Source organism: Leuciscus leuciscus, assembly GCF_965113295.1.
Source record: "Leuciscus leuciscus genome assembly, chromosome: 12".
NCBI classification, from domain to species: Eukaryota; Metazoa; Chordata; class Actinopteri; order Cypriniformes; family Leuciscidae; genus Leuciscus; species Leuciscus leuciscus.
In genome coordinates this window covers 19,270,845-19,293,725 of record NC_138736.1, presented here as the reverse complement: position 1 = coordinate 19,293,725, position 22,881 = coordinate 19,270,845, and the positions used below count along the sequence as shown (strand labels likewise).

At 37.4% G+C, this 22,881-nt stretch overlaps 2 protein-coding genes and 2 long non-coding RNA genes across 7 annotated transcripts in view; 1 reads left to right on the top strand and 3 right to left on the bottom strand.

Moving 5' to 3' along the window:
- Window positions 1-22,881, bottom strand: part of LOC309511575 — a 202,016-nt gene that overhangs the window by 47,575 nt on the left and 131,560 nt on the right. The window lies entirely within an intron of this gene.
- rab42a (RAB42, member RAS oncogene family a) lies at window positions 1,735-4,458 on the bottom strand. Its single transcript, XM_082185417.1, has 2 exons — window positions 4,106-4,458; window positions 1,735-2,551 (listed from the first exon to the last, which is right to left on the bottom strand). The coding sequence occupies exons 1-2, from the start codon at window positions 4,318-4,320 to the stop codon at window positions 2,125-2,127; spliced, it is 642 nt and encodes a 213-aa protein (XP_082041543.1). The 5' UTR covers window positions 4,321-4,458; the 3' UTR covers window positions 1,735-2,124.
- On the top strand, window positions 5,750-8,034 carry LOC309510552. The gene is made up of 7 exons (XR_014210392.1): window positions 5,750-5,825; window positions 6,293-6,354; window positions 6,870-6,963; window positions 7,142-7,188; window positions 7,412-7,448; window positions 7,621-7,707; window positions 7,875-8,034. It is a non-coding gene; the product is annotated as an uncharacterized lncRNA (long non-coding RNA).
- Window positions 8,688-21,516, bottom strand: ctps1a (CTP synthase 1a). 4 transcript variants are annotated; one of them, XM_082185379.1, is made up of 19 exons: window positions 21,398-21,503; window positions 21,316-21,366; window positions 20,095-20,275; window positions 17,817-17,987; window positions 17,075-17,175; window positions 15,821-15,937; window positions 15,616-15,699; window positions 15,411-15,491; window positions 14,133-14,284; window positions 13,827-13,959; window positions 13,599-13,687; window positions 13,325-13,419; window positions 13,178-13,240; window positions 13,044-13,087; window positions 12,858-12,954; window positions 12,721-12,776; window positions 11,706-11,802; window positions 9,496-9,640; window positions 8,688-9,305 (listed from the first exon to the last, which is right to left on the bottom strand). In XM_082185379.1, exons 3-19 carry the CDS (start codon window positions 20,270-20,272, stop codon window positions 9,221-9,223), a joined length of 1,788 nt encoding a protein of 595 aa, XP_082041505.1. In that variant the 5' UTR covers window positions 20,273-20,275; window positions 21,316-21,366; window positions 21,398-21,503; the 3' UTR covers window positions 8,688-9,220. The 4 variants fall into 4 exon arrangements, with proteins under 4 accessions (XP_082041505.1, XP_082041506.1, XP_082041503.1 ...); XM_082185380.1 differs by having other exon boundaries at window positions 20,095-20,272; window positions 21,398-21,501; XM_082185377.1 differs by having other exon boundaries at window positions 21,316-21,516.

The window sequence follows — 22,881 nt, the reverse complement described above, 5'->3', positions numbered from 1 at the left end:
CCTTACGTTTGGTTTCTTGTTGTATTCCTATTTGTAAGTTGCTTTGGATAAAAGCATCTGCTAAATGAATAAGTGTAAACATAAAATGTAAAAGTTCTGAATTCAATAACTCATTAACAAACAGCAGATGTTTATTCATCAAATTGAATGTTATTCAATTCAGCTATTGGATATTTTTCCTTTTTCTAATATTTTAGGTTGTTTTACAGTAAATAACTGTTTTAAACCTGTTTTTATGACTTTTAGTTAAAAACACCTCAACTATGTTTTATCTATTGTCTATATATATAGGGGGAACAAAATTGGAAGCATTTCGACATCATTTATTTTTCAATTAAATTTTCTAGTTTGAGTTGGACAAGCATAAAATCTATTTATAAATGTATCTATTTCATTTAAGCTGTATTTGATCAAATTAAGTTGAACCATCTTACATTTCATTGCATGAATCTGGGGGATAGATACCTGCAATTCTAGTACAAAGTATTTTGAGTACAAAAACACTGTTATCGCTCATAACTTCTGGAGAAATAGCGCAGACAGCGAACAAGGATGAAATGTTCTAGTTCGCATGTGTCGAGTGCCTGTTCGTGCTATCGCTACGAATGGAGTATAGTTTGAAAGGCTATGCGTTTCATATAGCATACGCTATTTGTGTCGTAAAGTTGATACTTTGGGCTTAAGGTGACATGCTAACCAATGGAACCTCATATGTAAGTGACTGTTTTGAAATGCTACACATGAGTAGCAACTTGTTAGCGTGTTGCTGAGCTAATGATACTGGATAGTAATGAGCACAAACATACATAGCACACACAATTTTGGGGTAAAACAGTCCATTTAATTAGATTGATATTTTTAGCATTGAATGAGATATATTTATAATCAACATTTCTTTTGACTTAATCTTGGATGATACACATGATGCTGCCTAGAAACTGTCTTAGAAGCAGCATAATTGTTCTGTCTGTTTTTTGGAACAGTCTTTGTTTAAGGAATTAATCTATGATGCACTACAATGCTGTCTAGATGGGCAGATCACTAGGTTTTAGATGCTTTTGGAGAATGAATACTTCATCAACAGATTTGACAAAATAAGTATTTATCCATGAACAGGTGACAATTTAAAATATGTTGCAATTACGATTATTTCCTGAATTATTACAATGCAATATTTTGGTTTGGTGCACATAATAATGTCTGCAGAAGTTGGGTTGTTATAACAAAGTGGTATAAAAAAGTAATGAATCAGAAATGGATGAAATTGTGTAATTACATTTGCAAACTCAGTGATTGGTTAGAAAGGTTTAGTGTTGCCTTTTTACCCATACATGATGTCTACCAGCCAACTGTCCTTACTGTCTCAAATTCATATCTAAAATGGGAGTTTTGTAGCATTCAGTCCAAGTTTTGTCGCTTTCAGTCCAAGTAGCAGCAAATTTTACTGCTACTAGGGAAACGGACCAAATAATATTGATGACATATTTGTCAGGTCAAATGCTCTCCAATGTCCTCCTCCTAATACCTGCCAACTGACTAGCAATATGAAGTAGCAAATCATGCACTAACATAAGCTAAAAGCTATTGGATAAGGACAAGTCTTTTGTCCAGCTCCAACAACCTGCTTCAATAAGAAATGTCAACACAGGAAAGAAAACCATGTTGTCAAGCCAATTTATGGGATCTTTAAATCTGTAAGTGGACGGACAGTGTCGATTGTAATCACTAGATGTGTTTTTAAATGGTAATGGTATCACAGTAATAATGATTAAAGGGAAACGAACAAGCCAAATAAACCATAATAGCTCCAGATGATGGGAAGTACAATGAAACATACAGCTCAAACTAGAATGTAAAAAATGTAATCCACACGTTATCCACAAGATTGCTGCAAACTTCAGAACAGGGGTGAATTTCAACAATATGAAGCAGGGCCTGTCCATGCAAGCCTAAATATACTACACCTTTGAATGGCTTGTACCATCAACCTCAGACAGCAACAACAAGGTAAGTGCAGCGGTCCAGGCCCTGAGGCAGTGACCATGATGCGACACATTAGTGAAAGCCGAGGTGAGCAACGACCGACTGATACACAGGTGAGCAATTACAGGTGGATTGTGGAAGTCAGCAGTTGCAGCTCTTTTCTCGCTCCGCCTCCTCCTCGGCTGGATAAAGAACTTTAGCGGTGAGGCCACTCTTGACCCCATCCCAGCCGTCACGGGTGGAGATCTCACCCATCTTCATCAGCTCATAGATGTCCCGTGTGAGCAGCTCGAAAGCACGTTCCACATTGCTGTTGCACTTGGCTGAAGTTTCCACGTAGCGGATGCCGAGTTCGGCCGCCAGCTGCTCCGCCTCGTCCCGCGTCACCTTGCGGTCGCGGCTCAGGTCGCTCTTGTGGCCGATCAGGATGTAGACCATGTGATGAGGCAGGATGTGCTCGCTGACTTCTCGGTGCCATTCACGCACATGATCGAAGGTCTTCCTGTTCGTCAGGTCAAATACTAAGAGCCCACCAACAGAGTTGCGATAGTAGGAAGTAGTGATGGACCTGAGGGGAAAAAGAAGATAATATTTTCAAGTCTCTTATGATGACATGGATGCACCGAATAATTCCAAGATTCTTTGTTAAGTTAAGCTCAATCGAAAAAATAAGCACGAAGCTCCATCCTTACATCAAACTATCAGTGGGGCAGAAAAAACGTACAATTGAAATCATAAAAATTCATAAAAATTAGCCACCACCTATATATATTCACGTCAAAACATAAAATAGTTACAAATTGCAAATTGCAGTGAGATTGTGTTAGAAATGTGAAGCTCTTGAAGAATTTTATAAAATCACTTACATAAAATCTTCTGGCATACTGGTTTAATATATATATATATATATATTTTTTTTTTTACAGTTGTTGTAGAACCTACACAATTATTTGAATACCTAATTTGTTTCCTTGCTCATTTACATCTGAAACCAGAAACCAGAAACCATTGAGGCTTCAGTTGTGTTTAATTATTAATTGTGTAATTTAACTTAGCTACCTAGCAGACATCTCAGTGTAATGATATTGAAGGATGGATTTTGCAAGATGTAATTTAAAAAGTAATTTATAAGATGCATCAAAGTTATATTTATGAGAATAAACTCATATTGGAATAATCTATTACACAAACATACGTTCATATCAGGACTAGTATACAGCATAAAACTGCAAAAGGATGTCCACAGGGCACTGATGCTATAGAAATGTATGCATTCCTTATTTCTTTGACCTTATTTAATTTGTCTATTTCACATTTCACAGTGTGGCAATAGCACTGGCACGCATTCAAGCAGTGTGACTTTCTATATACATTTTTGCATCTGCAGTTGCTTGTTTCTAGGTGGCTGGTCATTAATCCATACTAAAATCATTGCAAATATACATTTAATGCCAATAGATCATATATCTGAAAGGATGTTGAGCAGAGAACCTAAGTGTCCATTTGTGCTTACTAGTGTGCATGATAGGCCTATATGTGGAAAAATCAAGTGGGAGTCTGATTTGAATACATTTATAAAAACAAGAGAGGCTTTTGTGGTGGTTGATTGTTACATTTCATGAATGGTCCTTTAAAGCATTGAGGGTGGATGTTTGTGCTTCCTGAAGGCAAGCGGTGCTTCAAAAATTGGGTAAGCTGATCAGAGACATCAGGATCTGAGCCCAGTGACAGTACTAAACCAAACACGCTCATTACTGAATACAAACAGGTGAGGCATATGACACTTGAACAAATCAATGAGATGAGCCAGCTTAACTCATTCATTGGTAGGCCTGTGAATGTGAACCCATCAGGTAAATGATATAATAGGCATGCACATAAAAGCAGAATCATAGGCTATGATATAAAGGGCTAACCTAGAACATAACCCTGCAAGATTACACAACCAACGACATCGCAAAAGCATGCATGGAGGCTACTTGCCGTCATTCTGTGAGATAAAATCATAGTGATGTAGGCTTCACATTCAATCCATATCATGGAGACATAGCCAGCAGACGGAACATATAATAATAATAATAATAATAATAATTATTATTATTATTATGAATAGAGCACTAACCTGAATCTTTCTTGTCCGGCTGTATCCCACAGCTGTAGTTTGATTTTAACCCCTGGTTCGATGTCTATTGAACGGGCGTAGAAATCCACACCAACCGTAGGGTCCGCTACATCGCTGTAAATGCCATCCGTGAACCTCTTAAGCAAAGATGATTTGCCCACCGTCGAGTCCCCCAGCAAAATGATCCTGAACTGGTATTGCCATAAAATATCCATGGCATAGTGAGTCGAGAGCTCCAGGCAGCCACAGGCTCAAAGACAAAGCAGGAGCGCTAACGGTGTTTACATTGAGTGTATGGAGCGGAGCGGCGGGGGCGGTGAGGTGGATGTGCTGCAGTCATGTGATGCACTCATTCTCACATCTCAATTCCAACTAATGTGTAACTATACAGCAAATGACCTGAATTACTTTCATTTGAGGACTGGAGGAAGCGAAACCTATTTTGCGACATAAGCATTTTCTTACACATTATATCATATAAGCAGGACTAGCTGTAGCCTATTGCCTACGCTTGGATTTAGGATAAGTTTATATAATATTCGTGAATATTTATGTAGGCTACTTATAAACCAATAAGCCACGAAAAACAGTAGGCTACGATAAAATTATTTCACCACGAGTAAACAGAAGCGGAGTGAAGGGGGTAAAGTCCCTGTAACTCAAGACCTTGTGGTTTATTGCTTGTATAAAATATCAATATATTATGATAAAAACACCAGTATTTAATAATTAATTGTATATATTTAATAATACTCGGATTAAACAATTCATCCCAATGAAATAGCAAGGATATAAATAATTTTCATTAAAACATTATTTTATTAAGGATATTCAACCTTTGGTTAAATAGCCCACTTGCATATTTTTTTAATGCATTATTTATAGAAGATTACTGGACCTGTGATTTTGTATCGGTCCAAGCGGAGGGTGTAGTGGGCTATAGGCTCTGTCCATGGTGCTGAAATAGACGTGACACTGGAGCAGCCGGGGATTCATCAAACAATTCAACAAGCACACCCCCCAAAATATGCTTTTTAATAGCCTGTAATAAGAAAAAAATTAAAAGAATTAAAAAGAAAGAAAAGAAGATAAGAAGATCTTAATCATCTGATCGGTATCTCACTAACCAATCCTGATCGCAGAATTCTCCCGCTATGAATTCCTGTATGACACATTATGTAAACAGATGGAATTAGTAGTTTAGATCAACACACACACACACACACACACACACACACACACACACACACACACACACACACACACACACACACACACACACACACACACACACACATATATATATATATATATATATATATATATATAATTATTATTATTATTTTATTATTTTACTGCATATTTGAGCTAAGCTCATAATATGCAGTCGTTGTGTAAAAGCAAGGCCTTAAAACACGGTTTTAACAACATGATAATTACTTTATTGCTTACTTTTATATACATTTATTTTTCAGTAAAAATATGTTTCGTAATGAAAACATTCAGTTGATTAAATAAAAGAGAGACAGTCGGAGAGGAAATCCCATAACTCATTTTATACAATCAGAAATACAAATCCCATCAACCTTTGCGACCAAGCCACCTCATTTAACCAATCAGCGATGAGCCCATTCAACCAATCAGAGTTAGGTTTCGCTGTATAAAAGTTCGGGTCACATTCTTAACTTCCTCTTTCGAACTGCTTTCTCAAAGAATGAAGGTGAGTTTTCTTCAACTATGTAACGTAGTAGCCTATATTCCAGTAGCTAGTTTTCAAATATAAATCGTTTGGTTGTTACAGCAATACTTTCTTTGTGAGTTCATCGTAGCATATTTTGGCGTTTAGAAGTAATCAGGGTGTAACGTTAGTGCGTAACAGCGCGGTTAGGTTGTTTCAAATTAAGTAGCTTTACAATTTCGCGTTAATAAAGGTAAATTATTTGTAGTCTCTGTTTTGAAAGTAACATTTTGGTTTTGTGGATCAGTGCAACATTACGTTACTTGCAGAGTAGCTTGCAAATCGGCGCCATTTTAGGCTACCGTCATATTTACTTTTAACAGCAGCTTACCATTTTACGTATGTTACACGTTACTATTTCTAGATCCATAGTTTGCTTGATAAATATGTGGGTATTTATTGTATGTTCGTGCAGGTCATACTGACTTATTTTATGCTTTTTTTTTCAGGTGCTTGCTAAGAGTGGAGTGTCGGTTCACCACGAGGTTCCACCGTAATCACTACTGCAGAGGTATTGATTCGAGTTTAATATGGTAACGTTATATATTGTTGTACGCTACGTTAACTTATTTAGCGGTTAACGAATACTAATTAGATTAAACTTGTAGCTGAAAAATTGGCTCTTGCATATTAAAATTTGGTGATTTAATGAAGTCGCTATTCACGGCCCTGATCGAAGCCGTTCCTGTTCATCTATAGCAGGCGCGGTCAAACAGGAGCCGATAGCAAAACTTTTACCGACGGTCGCTGAACAGTTAACCTGTAGCTGTCCCAGCAACATTAAGGAAAAGGACAACCCTTACGAAAATCAACCATGGTTTTACTACAAAAAATATGGTTATTATAGTTAAACCATGGTAACCACAAATTAACCATGGCTTTATTACACGAATAACAGTTAGTTTAATGGTATTTGTAGTAACTGGTTCTACAACGGTTAATACCCCCCACCCAAGTTATTTTGTGTTTTCGTGGATGCCCTATTTTACATAGCCCTTCCTAACAGTTACTTTTTTGTTCATGCAGGTTGGGTGGTGCAAAATAAGACCATGTTCTCGGATGGATGAAGTGTCCTGCCATCATGCTCTTTGAGATGGGCTGAGTGAGCCTTCTGTAAAAGGTTTGTTTCTGTTTTAGGCTTTCTGTTCATGTTGGCTATGACGACAAACTTGCCCTCTCTGAGAGAACAGCTCTATTATGAGAATCAAATAAACATTCTGAGCCAGCTTTAACTGTTCTAATAGCTCAGCGTTATAATCTAGTCCTCGTTTGGCTTTAACGTTGTGTTTTGTCATCAGAAGGTCCATTGCTGCCTGCAAGATGCCCGTTGTGGGTCCGTGCGCTGGTAAGTTCATTGTCATTAATGTCTTTCTGCACGTTTTCTGATAATCGGTGCTCTTTGTGCACCCGGTTGTTCAAATTACGTGCTAAATTAATGGGGAGACTTTGACCACCTGTCTGCTAGTGTCTGTGTAGGTCACTCTACTGTCCAACATTCAGCATTAGCTGCTGAAGTTTTCTTGCATTGATTTGTGGTTTGTTAATGGTGCTTTTGTTTTCCCTCAAAGATGCTGATTACCTGTGGTAACGGTGGTGCAAGTGCAGGTATGCTGCTATTGGATTTTGGTGTAATTGATTCCTGATCAATGATGATCACACTTTCTATGGTGACTGTTGGATGAAACTTACGGATATGGGTCTGAGATCAGTGCTTGTGAGAACTTTTTCTCTTTGGTGTGTGTTTATAGCTCATTGTATTACCTGCTGCTCTCTTTAGGTGCTCTCAAGCTTTTGACCAGTTGGTGGAAGTTCAAGTGTTTACATGGGTGGTCCAAGTCAAACCTAACCTTGAGTGCGAGTGCAGGTATGTTGCTATTGCTTTTGATGGTGTAATTGATTCCTGATCAATGATGATCACTTTTTGATGGTGACTGCTGGATGAAACTACGGAAATGGGTCTGAGATCAGTGCTTGTGAAAACTGTCTCTTTGGTGTATGTTATAGCTAATTGTTTTGCATGTTTCTCTTTAGGTGCTCAAGCTTTTGACCAGCAGGAGGAAGTTCAAGTTTTTACATTGGTGGTGCAAGTCCAACTTAATCTGAATGTAAATTGTATAAGACTTCTGTTTTCTACATTTGTGGCTTTGACTTGTTTTTAATAAACTAAAGCACTTGGTGCAATATTGGACAATCTTGGCTTTTGCTAAATCTGTTTCTCAGTAAGTGTGAGTGGTGTACTGAGCGAACAATTGTGTATAAAGACATCTAATAGCCACCCAAACAAAGCCCCAGACATCTAGGCTGCAAGTGAATTTAAAGGACTAGTTACTTCAGAATTAATTTCCTGATTTGACTGAACCCCACATCAAGTTCTGTCTTTGTTCAAAGAAATTAGTTTTAAGTTTTGGGATTTCTCCATGTAGTTGACTTAAATGATTTGAAAGGCTAAGTTGCTGCTTCAAAGGGCTCTACAGGATTCCAGCTGAGGAATAAGGGTATCTACCTAAACAAAAGCACTAATATACTAACCACAAATGCAGGCAATGTGCAGAAAGGTCTAGGTTAGCTTTTGACTTGGTCTTTGCACATTTTCCTTAACTGGGTCGGTACTTCTGCCTGTGACATTTCAACTTGCATGTATCATTTGAAGCTGTACTGAAATTGCAAATTGGACTTTCAAACTGTTGAAGTCCACTATATGGAGAAAAAGCTGATTTTTTTTTTTAAACTGAAGGACATGAAGTTTCTTGGATGTGGGGAGTAAATTATCAGAATTTTAATTCTGAAGTGATCTAATCCTATAATAGACATCTAAAAATAACCCAAGTATAGACTAGTCATCAATTAGATTTCAAGGTGGCTGGTTTCATTTATTTGATGTTATCACATTTGACTTTGCTTACACCAAGTTATTTTGGCTAAAACAATTCAAGGTTATTTTTGGTTAGAAGCATGTTACTCCTAGTCAAACTATTGAATATGTTAACCTAGACAATGAAATGAATGCCTGCCTTTTTACACTGGCAAAACATTACATATCCTGTTATTGAAACTTGACAAACGTATAACCGTGTCACTTAACTATACATATTGAAAAGTTTTTTTTTTAATATATATAAATGAAATGTTTATCTAATAACAGCTGCCCAAAGAAAGTCATTGAATTGGCATGATTACATACAAAACAAGGAAAAAAGGACAGCTTAAACAAAACAGCTGATCATGTATCCTCAGTCCATTCCATTGACTTAAAACTGGACAATTTAAAACCCATTTCACATGGGACACATCGCACACATTTTATTTCTCAAAAAGTAGGCCTAGCAATCATGCCGTTTACAGATAAGATATACCATGTTATATTAACAGTAATGGTTTCATTCCTGAGCAATTGAACATAGTTTAAAATCTGCAACCTCTGAGTCTGGAGAACTGCTGTCACTTCGGTCACTGTATGTGTCTCTGTGAACAGAAAACGACTATAATTTAGTATCATGCAAAGCTTGTCAAATAGCCGCTGTTATAATAGATAATGATCTACAGCTTCAAGATGGTTTGTATGAGGTCTCTTTTCAAGAGACAGAACCAGCTTTTAATTGACAAATTTTGGGATGACATTGGGATAAATTTAGTTGCTTAGGGAACGTCATACCGTGGCGACAACCGACAACCTTTCTGGAGATATCCTGGAAGCCTCCCCGCAGCGGCCAACAGTAGGCCAAAGTATGGTGGAGATGGTTTTATCGGTCTGGATGTGAATTCTGGGTGATACTGGACACCAACAAAATACGGGTGATCTGAAAAAAAGTGTCAAATTGATCAATTCTGTGGACAAAAATATTTTTGCCCACAAATACCTTGGTCCAAAGTGGGCCAGCTCGGGCTTGAGGAGTGGTTACGAACAAAGGCAGTTTATCAGTCTGGAGACAGGAGCCCCGTGGATGATTCCATATACCAGCATTAAAGACTTTTAAAATAATTTTAGCTCAAAACTAACTTTCAGACAGCAGCGAGTGTTTGAAAAAAAACGTATAAGGCAATATTTGCGATGCAAAAGACTGTGCGCTAACCATTACCATAGTAAACATGGTAAATATGACCACTTGAAAAAAATCTGACAAATCATATAGGCTATCACAATCGTGTATTTATTTGATCTGTCAGTACGTCTCGTCTCTATAGGCGGATCTTTTGTGACGTCATTGTTTATGTTTGTCGCGTTGCATCATGGGAATCGTGTGGCAGGAAACACCGCTAGATACCTCTAGATACCTGTAATTTGATTGTTTTGCACGTTTGGAGGAGGATTTAGAGAAGAGGATGGTTCACTCTTGCTGTGTGGTCGAGTACGGCTCGTTGGGGGCCTGATAAAAAGTTTTTTCGAATTCCCTCCGAAAAGGATCGCCAAAAACAAAAGAAATGGTTGCGTGCAATTAGGCGATTGAACCTGGATGCTCCAAAGAAAGCCTGGATTCCTGCAGCTATCGTTACTGATCGAGTTTGTGAGGCTCATTTTGTTCATGGTAGGCCTAAGTCTTAGTGACTATGTATTTATAGAAGATTGAATAAAAAAATAAATAAAACTGAGTCAAATCAACCGAGTCATATGTTTTCGCGTTCTGATTCAGGTGTCCCAAACCGCGATCCACAGCACCCAGACTATGTTCCTCACATCAAAATGGGCTATTCTGGATCGCAAAACTTAAAAGCAAAAGAAAAGGCTGTTCTAACCTCTGCTTTTAGCACGATCACTGCTTTCTGTTTGGCAGAAAAGATCGGCCCAACTTTTCGAAAAAACAAAATAATCATAGGCCTCCAGACTTTTGAAAGCCTTTAATCTTTCATGAGTGAAGGGTCCAGGGGTTTCTATTAAATAAGAATAAATGTCTCCCCAGCAGATTGGTGGCCAAGACACGGGCAAGTCGGACCAACGTTTTTTTGTCATCCCAGATCTCATATGGGCTTTGAATAACTTCGATTTTGTCACCAATACAAATTTTGAGCTTCTCTCCAAACCTCCTCCGGTCTTCAGATGTTAAAGTGCTTATATATTGTGGATTTCGCCCGCTAACTCTCTTGAAAATGTCTTTACTGCCCGCAATACTGTTTGTTTTGTTGCCACACAACCACTCGCGCATGCGTACAAAGATGTCAACAAAGATCCTCCTATACCAGACTGATATCCATATTTAGCTCTGCATGTCATAAAGCAACTCCGGGAGCGTATTTTTGGTGGCATATTCCTTCTAAATGTGATGTAAACATACTGTGCTGGGACTACAAATAGCTAAAAATAAGCAGACGCGACTGAATAAGTATGCGTGTCCTCTTTCTTTTGTGAAATAATGGTAAACCACTTTATTGCTGTGACTAATGCGCAATCTTAACACAAATTAATTCATTACGATCAATGCATCTCTTTTTATTGTAAACGTGGTAAAACATTGATTGTTTTGGTTTTAAATCCTTAAGTAAACAACAAAAATGGCCCGACGGTGGAAACGCAGTTTTGTTTTTGCCCGGCCCGTTGAAAGCCCTGGCTCGCAATGGCCCGACGGTGGAAACGCAGTTTTGTTTTGGTCTCGGTGCTACGGGTCCGAGGCTATTAGTCCAGCCCGGCCCGTTGAAAGCCCTGGCTCGCAATGGTCCGACAGTGGAAAAGCAGATAATGTTAATAAGGTTGTTCATACTTTCAGTTTAATTCTAATTGTTCTTTTAGTTTCGAACAAAAAAGAAAATGATAGTCCTGGTTCGCATTAAATTCACACTGCCATTTTAAAACACCAAACCTAATAATACAAAACAAAACATTTCAAATCATCTTGGTATATTTGAGAATTTGTTTTGTGTTCTTTTACACACCATCCAGCTCTATGACCTCCATTCTCTCTCCCTCCACATCCTGACCCACAAAATGGAAGCCGTTGTCCTCAAAATGCTGCTTCAGCTCTGGGTTCACCTGCTCAGACAGAAGGAATAATACTGGGCTCATGCATGCTACTACACCTAAGGCTATTACAAATCATTTGTACCTTTATTGGGTATGTTAGAATCTGATCCGTACCCTAAACATTGCAATCCGGTTTACGTTTACATGTGCATTACAATATTTCTGAACAAAACTTAAGCGCATACACAATGTTAAGTTGACACCTTCAGAACTGGAGAAAGCCGTTGGCGATGATAATGTCACCGGACCTACATTGATTATAATTGCTGTTTTTACCTTGAAATATTTAAAAAGAAAGCTGACGTGTCAGAAAAGCTTTTTTTTTGCAAACATTCAATTTCATTCACTGACCAGTTTGTAAGACATGAGATGTAAATGAACATGTTTAAATGTATGTTAACAAACATCATGTCAATGAGCCTGGAAAATCAAGCATTTACATGCTTTTTTTCCTGTCGATAGGATAATTTCAGGTTTACATCACCCCTTTTAAATCAGATTGAGCTCAGTTGGACTGATTGAGGTGTTCAGCCTTTCAGTGTGATTGAGCTACTGATGGAGAAAAGGCTGTTATATAGCAAGCAAAATGCCCCATGGGAACTAAGAGACGATGCAAACCCATCAGATGATAAACTGAAACTGACTCAATTTTGAACTGATTCACAGAAATAAACCGACTTGCCATATCTAACAACATATTTGAAGCAGAAGAGAAAAAAAGAAAAAGAAAAAAAAAATCAGTCTTAATGTACGAAAGGAAGGAAGGACTGTGAAATTGTCAAACAGTCAAATAAAAAGCACAAAAAGAGTGCTTAATTTATAGCACAAGCAAAATCATGACAGATTCAGTGTGAATACTCCCATAGTCCTATATTCACTATTACAGTGTACAACCACCTATATTTTTTATTTTTTTTATTTACGTACCTCAAAGCGATGTCTGTGTCTTTCCTCTACATAATCTACGTCTCCATAAAGTTTTCCTGTGAGAGATAAATCATGCATTTAAACTAGTTCTCTATTAATTCATCAATATGTCATTACAGTTAGTGAAATGCACTTACTAAGTATGCTGTTTTTGGTTTTGAAAATAGTTCGCCGTTTCCCCAACCGCATAGTTCCACCCATTTGCCCTGGATTGTGCTCTGGCATGTCAATAACCTGTGAGATGACCAATTAAAAACATTAAAGAGTTATATCTGTTCTACTGTTTCTAATCCAAAACGAACCCGAAATCCACATTTACTCACAACAGGATGTTTTGTTTCTGGGTCAAATTCCGTGGAGTTAGCATCTAGGTAAAACAGAAGCGTCACACATTAGTCAACATGGCTTAGTAAATGGAGTCATGAGTACAACATTCTTTTGTGAAGGAAGAACTTACCTGTCCAATCCAACATGTTCCTAGCAAATTCACACACAGCTAGCTGCATCCCCAAACACACACCTGAAAGATGAATAGTACACATGGGTTACATTCACAGCCGCTCCAGGACATTGGAGTTAAAATTCATTTTTAAAGAAGCCCCACCCAGAAAAGGCTTCTTCTGTTTCCTGGCCCAGTTGATGGCTTGAATCTTGCCCTCTGTCCCTCGTACTCCAAACCCCCCCGGAACTAAAATACCACTGATGGCATGAGAGACAACAGCAATAATATTAACGAAACTACATCAGGATAACTAGGGAAAATCAAGTTCTTTAACCGTGTTAACGTCATCTTACTAAGCAGAATAGATGTGATTGATGTTAAAATGTGTAAAATCAGCCATGTAAATGCAGTCATTGTATTTGGAAGCATTACTCACTCCGCACTGCAGAGTTTCTGCCAGGCCTCATGGTACTTCACCGGCTCTTCCTGTAATGTACTGGGCTCCAAATCTGCAGAGTCAACATACTAGAGAAAGCAGCAAGAAGAAGAGAAAGATGTATTGATTCAATTGTATATTCAGAATTTAAAGAAACTGTTCTTTAAAAGGTTGAATTAGTAGTTACCCGTGTGCTAAAACAATTGCAATAAGCCAGGTTTCACCCACCTTAACCTCTAGTTTGTGGCTGATGGCGAGAGCGGAGTGCTCCAAGGCTTTGATCACAGAGGCATACGAGTCTGAGAACTTGGTGTACTTCCCCACCAGAGCAATGGAGCAATGCTCTAATAGCCTGTCCGATCTACCATACAAACACAATGCAGACAACATTAAAATAAGCCTTTGTTGGTCTTTTTTGCCCTCATCATGATATGAAAGAGATCGCAAAAGAGGATAATCTTAGCCTACATGATCCATGATGGCGCAATATCAATTTATAAACTGATCCTGAATCAGTTTTAAATGTGTTCTAACCTGTCTGACATCTCTTTCCACTGTGCAAGCATCTTCCTGGGTCTGGTTTCAATGGGCAGGTCTAGTCTGCGGCAAAAGTAACCCACAACACCCTGGTTTTCTAAGAGCAACGGCACTCTATAGATGGACGATACATCATGTACGCAGATCACCTATAGAGAAGACCAACTGAGATTATTGGGTTTCATTCACTAAGCTTACATACTCACAACCTAATGCATGAAATTTGCACAACAAATCATGATTACTCAATAACTTTCGTACTTAAATAAACGGGAATGCATCACCACATGTTGTTTAGGAGGGTTTCAAGAAAAATCCTCCTCACTCCTCCAAAAATAAACTCCAGCATATTCAAGTGTCAGACATGACTGGAACTTCAAAAGGGACCGGATTCTATGGTCAGATGAAACAAAAAAGGGCTTTTTGGCAGCAAACCCACCAGATGTGTTTGGTGCAAACAGGGATAAAAGTACCCCATGCCTACAGTTAAATATACTGCTGGATCTTTTATGTTGTGGGCCTATTTTTTTTGCTGGAGGTCCTGGACATCTTGTTCAGACACATGGTATTATGGATTCTAGCAAATACCAACAGATAAAAAAAAAATCAAAACCTGACTGCCTCTGCTAGAAATCTAAAAATGGGCCATGGTTGGATCTTCCATCAGGATAACAGTCCAAAAACATCAAAATCAACACAAAAATGGGTAACTGAGCACAAAATGAAGCTTCTGCCATGACCGTCCCAGTCCCCTAAACTGAACCCTAGGCTATAGAAAATGAGTGGGCTGAACTGAAGAGAAGCACCAACATGAACTTGTGAATCTGAAGGATTCAATGAAAGGTTAGATTTTTGCGAATTTTTTGAATGAAAGATCAAAAGGATAAACAGTGCAGATTTATTTTTGATCATATTTACCAGGGGTGCCATTAATTCTGACCACAACTGTATATGGACATGTTTTGGGTGTGTTTTATCCAAATTACTAACCTCGAGCGCATGGTTCGTATACTACAAACTTGTTAACATTAGAACGAGGTTAAGAACCAATTCATGTGTATACGCACATGTTAAATAGGCAGGAATTTTCTTGAGCAGTTCTCCTGTACCTATAAATTAAATTATTAATGTATGAGACTCATTGCCCTTGAGACATATTTTAAATCGGCTTCAACAAAAAGCAGCGTTTTACACGTTTTTCAACATCTTGATAATCATGTTTAATAAACTGTTATCGTGGTTTTCAGTTCTGATCCAGTCGTGATCCAGACTAACCTGTTCAGGTTCCACATGACAGAACATGGATATCTTCTCTTTAACAGAGTTTTCAAGTGGAGTGGAGCATCGGCACATTATCTGCAACAGCAAAAATAAAAGAACACTCAAAACTCTCAGAGAAGATCGCTCTAAATGCATTCATTGTAGATTTCAAGCTAGTGACAATTTTGAACATACGCGTGCTCCATGAAACTTGACTCACCAGGTCAGGTGACAGTCCAAGTCCTCTGAGCTCTCTCACACTGTTCTGAGTGGGTTTGGTCTTCTGCTCTCCTGTAGCGCTGGGCTGGACATCACGATCGAGACACTATGTCATTCACATTTCCAGGGTATGCGTACATGTAATGTGACATGGTCTATAATGCACTGTTCTGTGCACGCTGACGTGAATGCGCACAACTCCTCACCTGTGGTACCAGACTGACGTGAATATTACAGAAATTCTCTCTCTTCACTTTAAACTGGAACTGTCTGAAGGCCTCGATGAAAGGCATGCTCTCTATGTCTCCGACTGTACCCCCCAACTGAAAAAGATGTACAAAACAGTCATCAGAAACCTGTTAAAACTTATTATATTTTAGGGCTGTTACTAATGATTATTTTGGTAAACGAGTAAACAGTGGATTATTTTGACAAGTAATCAGATATTTTTTGTTGTAATAAAAAAAAAATTGACCAAAAAAAAACATAATAACAATGAGCCAATAATATTTGGTTCAAATGAAGCATCATACGCAAGTTATCATACGGTTTTATAGAACAACACTTAAAATGCATAATATACATGATATAAACAAACATTATGTACATTATGCATTATAACAAATTCCAGCAGAAGGCACCAATGGCCTGGTGTTGTTACACGCAGATTAAATCCTTGTTTAAAATTGGACAAAAACATTTAATTAAAATGTTTGCTTAATATGTAGCCACCACTTTATGATAGAAATGCTACAGCCACTTTTCTTTGAACGGTGAACAGTTCACATTTTCTATAAGAAGAATATGTGGATATCAAAACATGCAAATTCAGAGAAAGGGTTTAAACTTTTATTTTGAAATCGTGATAAACAGTTCACATATTTAGAAACATTGATATATTCTCCTATGTTGGGGTAGGTTTATATATGATTTACCTTACAAATCTGATGAAATGAAGCACATTGCATTCCCAGATGAATGTTATAAGCAAACCAAACTCACAGCATATGCAGAGATGGAGTTTGAGACGTTTTCTAAGCATGTTAATGATAACTGTTCACGTGGAGCAGCATTTACTGCAAACGGAGTCGCTCTGAGATGCATGTATTTCAATTCAAAGGCTGCAATTCAATTAAATAAATATATGCCCTGCGTGTTTAATACAAACGCCATTTCCAGAAAAGTTTGGATATTTTGTAAAATGCAATAAAATCCACAATCTGGATTTTATTGCACTATGCTAGAGTATGGTTTTTAAATTGTTGTAATACATTGTGCAGACTTAGAAACCGGTCTAATAATGCGATGGTTTTTTGTCTGTGGAATGCGCCACTTCCGGTATTTTGCCGGTTACTCGACACGGGTAAATTGCAATCGAGGATTCTTTTTTTTAAATCGACTACTCTAATTTAATCTAGGAATTGTGACAGCCCTAAAATATTAACTTTATCTTTACTCACCTCAATGACGCAAACCTGGGGCTCAACATCATCAACATCTACAGGAACTTTAGCTTGACGCATCACCCACTCCTGAATAGCATCAGTTATGTGTGGCACCACTGGAACAAATGATTATACAATAAAACATCTGAAGAACATAGACAAACACAGTATGCTTAAAGCCCATTTAGACGACTGTTCTACACGTTAAGATCTACAGACAGTATGCGACATGCTGTTAATTACCACAGAAAATCATTTTGACAGTTTCTCAGCATGTAAAACTGCACTAACAATGAAAGTCTATGGGACAAGGCATGCCCTTGAATAAAACTTGAAATTGTTTGTTTTGCAAGTACAGCCACAAGACATGTGGGTTTTAGTTACTAAAAAATATGCTAAAACTTTTCAGTTTCTTTATTGTTAAATCACAGAACAGTGTTGACAATACATTTCTGCGCTACTGAATGTTTCTATGTGCGAGCTACTGTCTGAATGTGTGTGGCGATTTAAAACGACGATTAACATACGTGTGCAATAAGCTTTATTAAACGTGCATTCACCCAATCAATTCTGAGCATCCAGATGGTATACATTTATTTGTCATTTTAACTGCTGGAAACAGAGTGAAAAAGTGGAGTTCAAAGATTTCTTATCAGCGACTAGTCGACGTCAAGCTTAAAGCGTCATGTCAGAGCATTAAAGTCGACTAGTCTGTGTAACCCCTATTACACACATTAATATAACACCCCCTTCTCACCCTGTACGGTTTTTCCCAGGTAATCTCCTCTGCGCTCTTTGTTGATGACGGACTGGTAGATTTTTCCTGTGGTCAGGTTGTTGTCTTTGGTAAGCCTGATGTCCAGAAAACGTTCATAGTTCCCCAGATCCAAATCAACCTCTCCCCCATCATCTAAAACAAACACCTCACCTACAAAAAAACAAAACAAATGTTTATATAGACCCATATAAATGATAAAGATGCCTTATAACAGTTACACCTCATGATATTTTTTTTTTTTTTTTTTGAAAAAGGTGTATATTAGGCTGGGCGATAAAACGATAACGATATGTATCGCGATAGACACGTAATCAATATCAATAAAAAATGCGTTCGATAAAACGTTCGATAATTATTTATTTATTTTTTTCGTTGGAAGAAACCAGCGAAGCAAGTTTGATTGCATGAACAAAGGCACTCACTCTCTAGTAACTAGATAAAACAGAAAAAGTCAGCTCGCCTGACTTAAAGTCTGACCGTAGTCAGACCAATGTCGTCTGCAGATTATGCAAGACCGTCGTCAGTTTTTCTGTTATTCGCGTGCTTATGCGCTGTTCTAGCTAGTTTCTCAGCGCATACGTTACATGTGAAGCTCACATGCACTAAAAGCCTGTCTACCAGCGCCTGAATACTAAGTTATCTTTCGAGTCTTATTTTGCTAATACTGTTATACACACAAGGTTTACATAAACTAGTCGGATATGTCTAAAGTGAAAGCAAACTTGAGAAAATTGAGAGAAAATCTGCTTGTCAAATGCGTGTATAATAGACGCGTCGCGCGCAGCTCTTAAAGAGACAGTAGTAATAGTAAACACGCTGCCGCTTGTCCTTAAAGGGATAGTTCACCCAAAAATAAAAATTATCTCATTATTTACGCACTCTAATGTTGTTCCAAACCTGTATTAATTGCCTTCTAATATTTTCTAATATTAATATTTTGAAGAATGTGGGTATCCAAACAGTAGCTGGTCCCCATTGACTTCCATAGGAGGAAAAATATACTATGGAAGTCACTGGGGTACATCAACTGTTTGGTTACCCACATTCTTCCAAATAACTTTTATTTTCAACAGAAGAAAGAAACTTATTCGAGTTTAAAACAACGTGAGAGAGTAAATTATGAAAATTAGAATTTTTAGGAGAACTATCCCTTTAATGTTAATAAAACAACAAAATGTAAAGAGAAAATCACTCACTGCTCTTGACTAATAACTTTATTAATAGCTTTAATAAGTATCAATGTATAATTTATAGAAAATAGAAAGAAATAGATTTATATAATTTATAGAAAGAAATCGTAATATTATATTTTTGCCATATCGCCCACCCCTTTATAAAGCATTTCTTACGTATTCTTTAATTTTGCACCTTAATGTTAAGAGATAATTGTTAAGTGTTCATTGTGATTTTAGACTTTTGAGTTTTCCATGGTCGTGTTGACATTTCTGCCTTTTTAACTGATGGGATTATAATCAGAGGTAGGTTAAATTTAAAATAAAAAATCTTTAAATGTAATATATTTGTCTCCTGGACTGGTCCTTATTTTAAATATGTTATAAAAAAATTCAATAATTATCGATATCGACCGATATGAAACACTTATATCGTGATACAGTTTTCAGCCATATCGCCCAGCCCTAGTATAAGTGGTTGGTTACTGTCCACCCTAAAGTCTCCAGATATCTCTAGATATATCAGGTCCCACAATAAGCGTTTAAATGTACTAATTTCTGTCAATCCAAATGAATCCAATCCGATTTCGGACTCTGTACTGATTAATGTACACTAAATATCGCAATCTGATTCACATATTCATTTACTTGTGCATCTATTCACAAACAACTTCAGCGTATGTGCAGAAATAAAGAAAATTACCAATAAGAATTTAACCCAAGCCTTTATATGAAGGTTTTCAGTTCAATTGAGCCATCTATCCGAACTAACTATTTAGTTCCATGTAAATATAGCTAATGTCTAGGGTATATCTGATCACTTCATAAAGTAGCAATTCACTTTAACAAGCTGCACGATTAGATAAATAACGTCTGTAGTAAGAAAACCTGTCCAAGTCTAATAATTAGGGTTCGGGTTTTGTTCAAATAATAATAGTGGTGCTTGCATTTAACAACAGATTGTTTCTTTAAATTCTTTTATGGCAAGTTTTAATGGTCAATATATGATTTTCATGTACTGTAACATTTAATTGTAAAAGTCTTATAAGTGGAAGGAGCTTTTATGATGAGTTGTGTGAGATTACCGTGCTCATATGGCGAGAAGGTTCCTGCATCTATGTTGATATACGGGTCGATCTTGATGGCTGTGACATGCAGGCCGCAGGACTTGAGAATCGTGCCCACACTGCTGGCTATAATGCCTTTCCCAATGCCGGAGATCACACCGCCCGTCACCAGAATATACTTCATACTGCTAATCATCTGCTGGATAAATGAAAAGAAATGATGGGATATGATTAATATGACAGGAGAGAAAAAAAATAAATTAAAATAACATCCTGTGAACATAAAACCAGCCTGCAGAATTTAAAGTAACATTGATTTTATTGTTTCTTGTTCAAATAAAAATCACAATCATTTAATGAAGATCAATTTCTAAGTGTAATCTTATTTTACAAAGCCAAATTCCATCTCATGATGAGCAAGCACTTCACAGTTATGACACCAACAATATCAATTCCCTGAAGAAACAAACAGGCTTAATTGTGAAACACTTTGACTAGATATCAAATCAGTGATCTATGGTTTCTTCAGAGCATTAATCAAACATTTACAACATTGCAGATACACAAATAAATATATTTCTTAAGCTTTCAGTGCATGAGTCACTGCAACACATACAGCTGATCATTTACAAGATGTTGTGGACATGAGGAAGATTTGGATCCTATTCCTGACAAGCATGTTAATCACACTCTCATTATGGCACTATGGCAACCAGAAGTTTCCGCCACAATGCCATTTTACTTACTATAGTCACTGCTATTGAAATATAAATAATGACCATTTTTAATTATTGTAATACGGTTTCTGAATCTTCTGATGTTGTTGTTTTATTGATTAATTATTTGATGGCAGTGTTCGTACTAATCTGAAGCTAACGCACTTTAAAAACAGCAGTACTGTGGTAGTAACTCTGAATATCAATTATAGGAATTTCGCTTCTCAAATCTCAAATGTATAACTGGTAAAGTTAGGCTATTAAAATTCAGCCATCATTTATCATTAATTCATGATGTAAGTTAGGCATGTACCATGTGCTAACAATAGGACCACGAGCTTGTTACACATCTGTAAAGGCAACAACCCCAAGTGCTATAACTGAATAAAGAACAAGTTCACATCATTGTATTATATAGTGTGTATACTGTGTTGTGTTGCGTTGTCACTAGGTATGATCTAAGGATATGGTCCACATAAATTACTTCGCTTTCCACAGCAAAGCTAAGAAACGAATAACTTACCAAATTATTTGAAGATGCGTTGTTGGGATAACGTTACTTGGTGTAAAATAACTTGACTGGTTTCATGCGACAGATCTTCAACGATCTCTGCAGAACAATAGCCGTTGTTGTAAAGCGATAAAAAAAAAACGTGTTCACAACACACTCGAGCACAGTGCTCACTGCTCATCTACACGTGCTGCTCAATGCTCAACCTCAGTAGAGAAAATCTACGGCAAACCGGAGCGCGTTTCGTAAATGCAGAGTAGAGCTTTGTTAGAAGCCCGAGTTCTTCTTCTTCTTCTTCTTCCTTGGGTTTTTAAGGCAGTTGGTATCCAATATGTTACATTACTGCCATCTGCTGACTATTATCATGTCACTTAGAAGCCCGAGTTGCGAAATCATGATGAATATTAATTCATTTACGCACTTTGACGTTTAAAGAATAGGCGTAACTGATTGGCTGGAAAGGCAGAGGAGCCAATGTTTCCATGCAAAGTTGCACATTTAACTTATGCACAAAATTGTAGACTAGAATAAAGCATTTGCGAATAAAGCACCGCTTTATGTTCAAAGGAATAATAAAAATAACTAGAATGTACATTTCCTGAAGAAAATGTGAGTGGTGCTTGCAAAACTCGGCACTCTGTACTAGGGTGTTGTACATAATTGCATACGAGTCAACATCCATGCCTCTACAATGTTGTGGCCGCCCCCCCACCACCCCTTTTCCCCACCCCTCTAGGGGTCAGCCAGCTGTTTTTTTCGTTGTTTTTGGTTTCCATTTTATATATACAGAATCTGAATTAAATGTGTTTGATTTAAGCCTACATTTCAACATTTTGTGTCATAAAATTTCTTGTTTTTAAGCCTTTCGCACGTACGGTCACACCGTTGTGATCAGTCTAGGCTGGTCCCTGGAGCGTTTCACACCGGTGTGATCAGAACGGTCAGTGCGCGCGGCGCCATCACATGATCAACTGCTAAATTCAAATGTTGAATTTAGCCAGAGACAGGCGCGCTCAGAGCTGTCATATCACAACTTTTCTGTGTTTTCAACCACATACTGTTTATTTTAGGTTTCAGACATATAAATTCACATAAGTAGGCTACTAAAAAAACAATACATTTAGAATTTGTAAAATACACACTGATGTCTATGCATAGACATCAGTGTGTATTTTACAAATTCTAAATGTATTGTTTGGTTTTTTTTACTCTCATTTACTATATTACCTCCGAAAACAATACTTAGAATTTGTAAAATACACACTGATGTCTATGCATAGACATCAGTGTGTATTTTACAAATTCTAAGTATTGTTTTCGGAGGTAATAATAATCCTTTCCATTATAATTCGACACGTTTTATTCATATCAGATACACATTGTGTAAGTAACTTTAATGTTTACTCTATTCTTCTCCCAGTTCACCAGCCACTTACGTATTTCGGGAGAAGTGGATGAAAGTGAAATTTACACGTGTTGTAAATCCAACAGATCCGATTCTCTGAACTGCGTCTGCGGCACAAATTAACACGGCGGCGCCCATCGCGCATACAGCTCAACTAACGCGATCGTTATAAA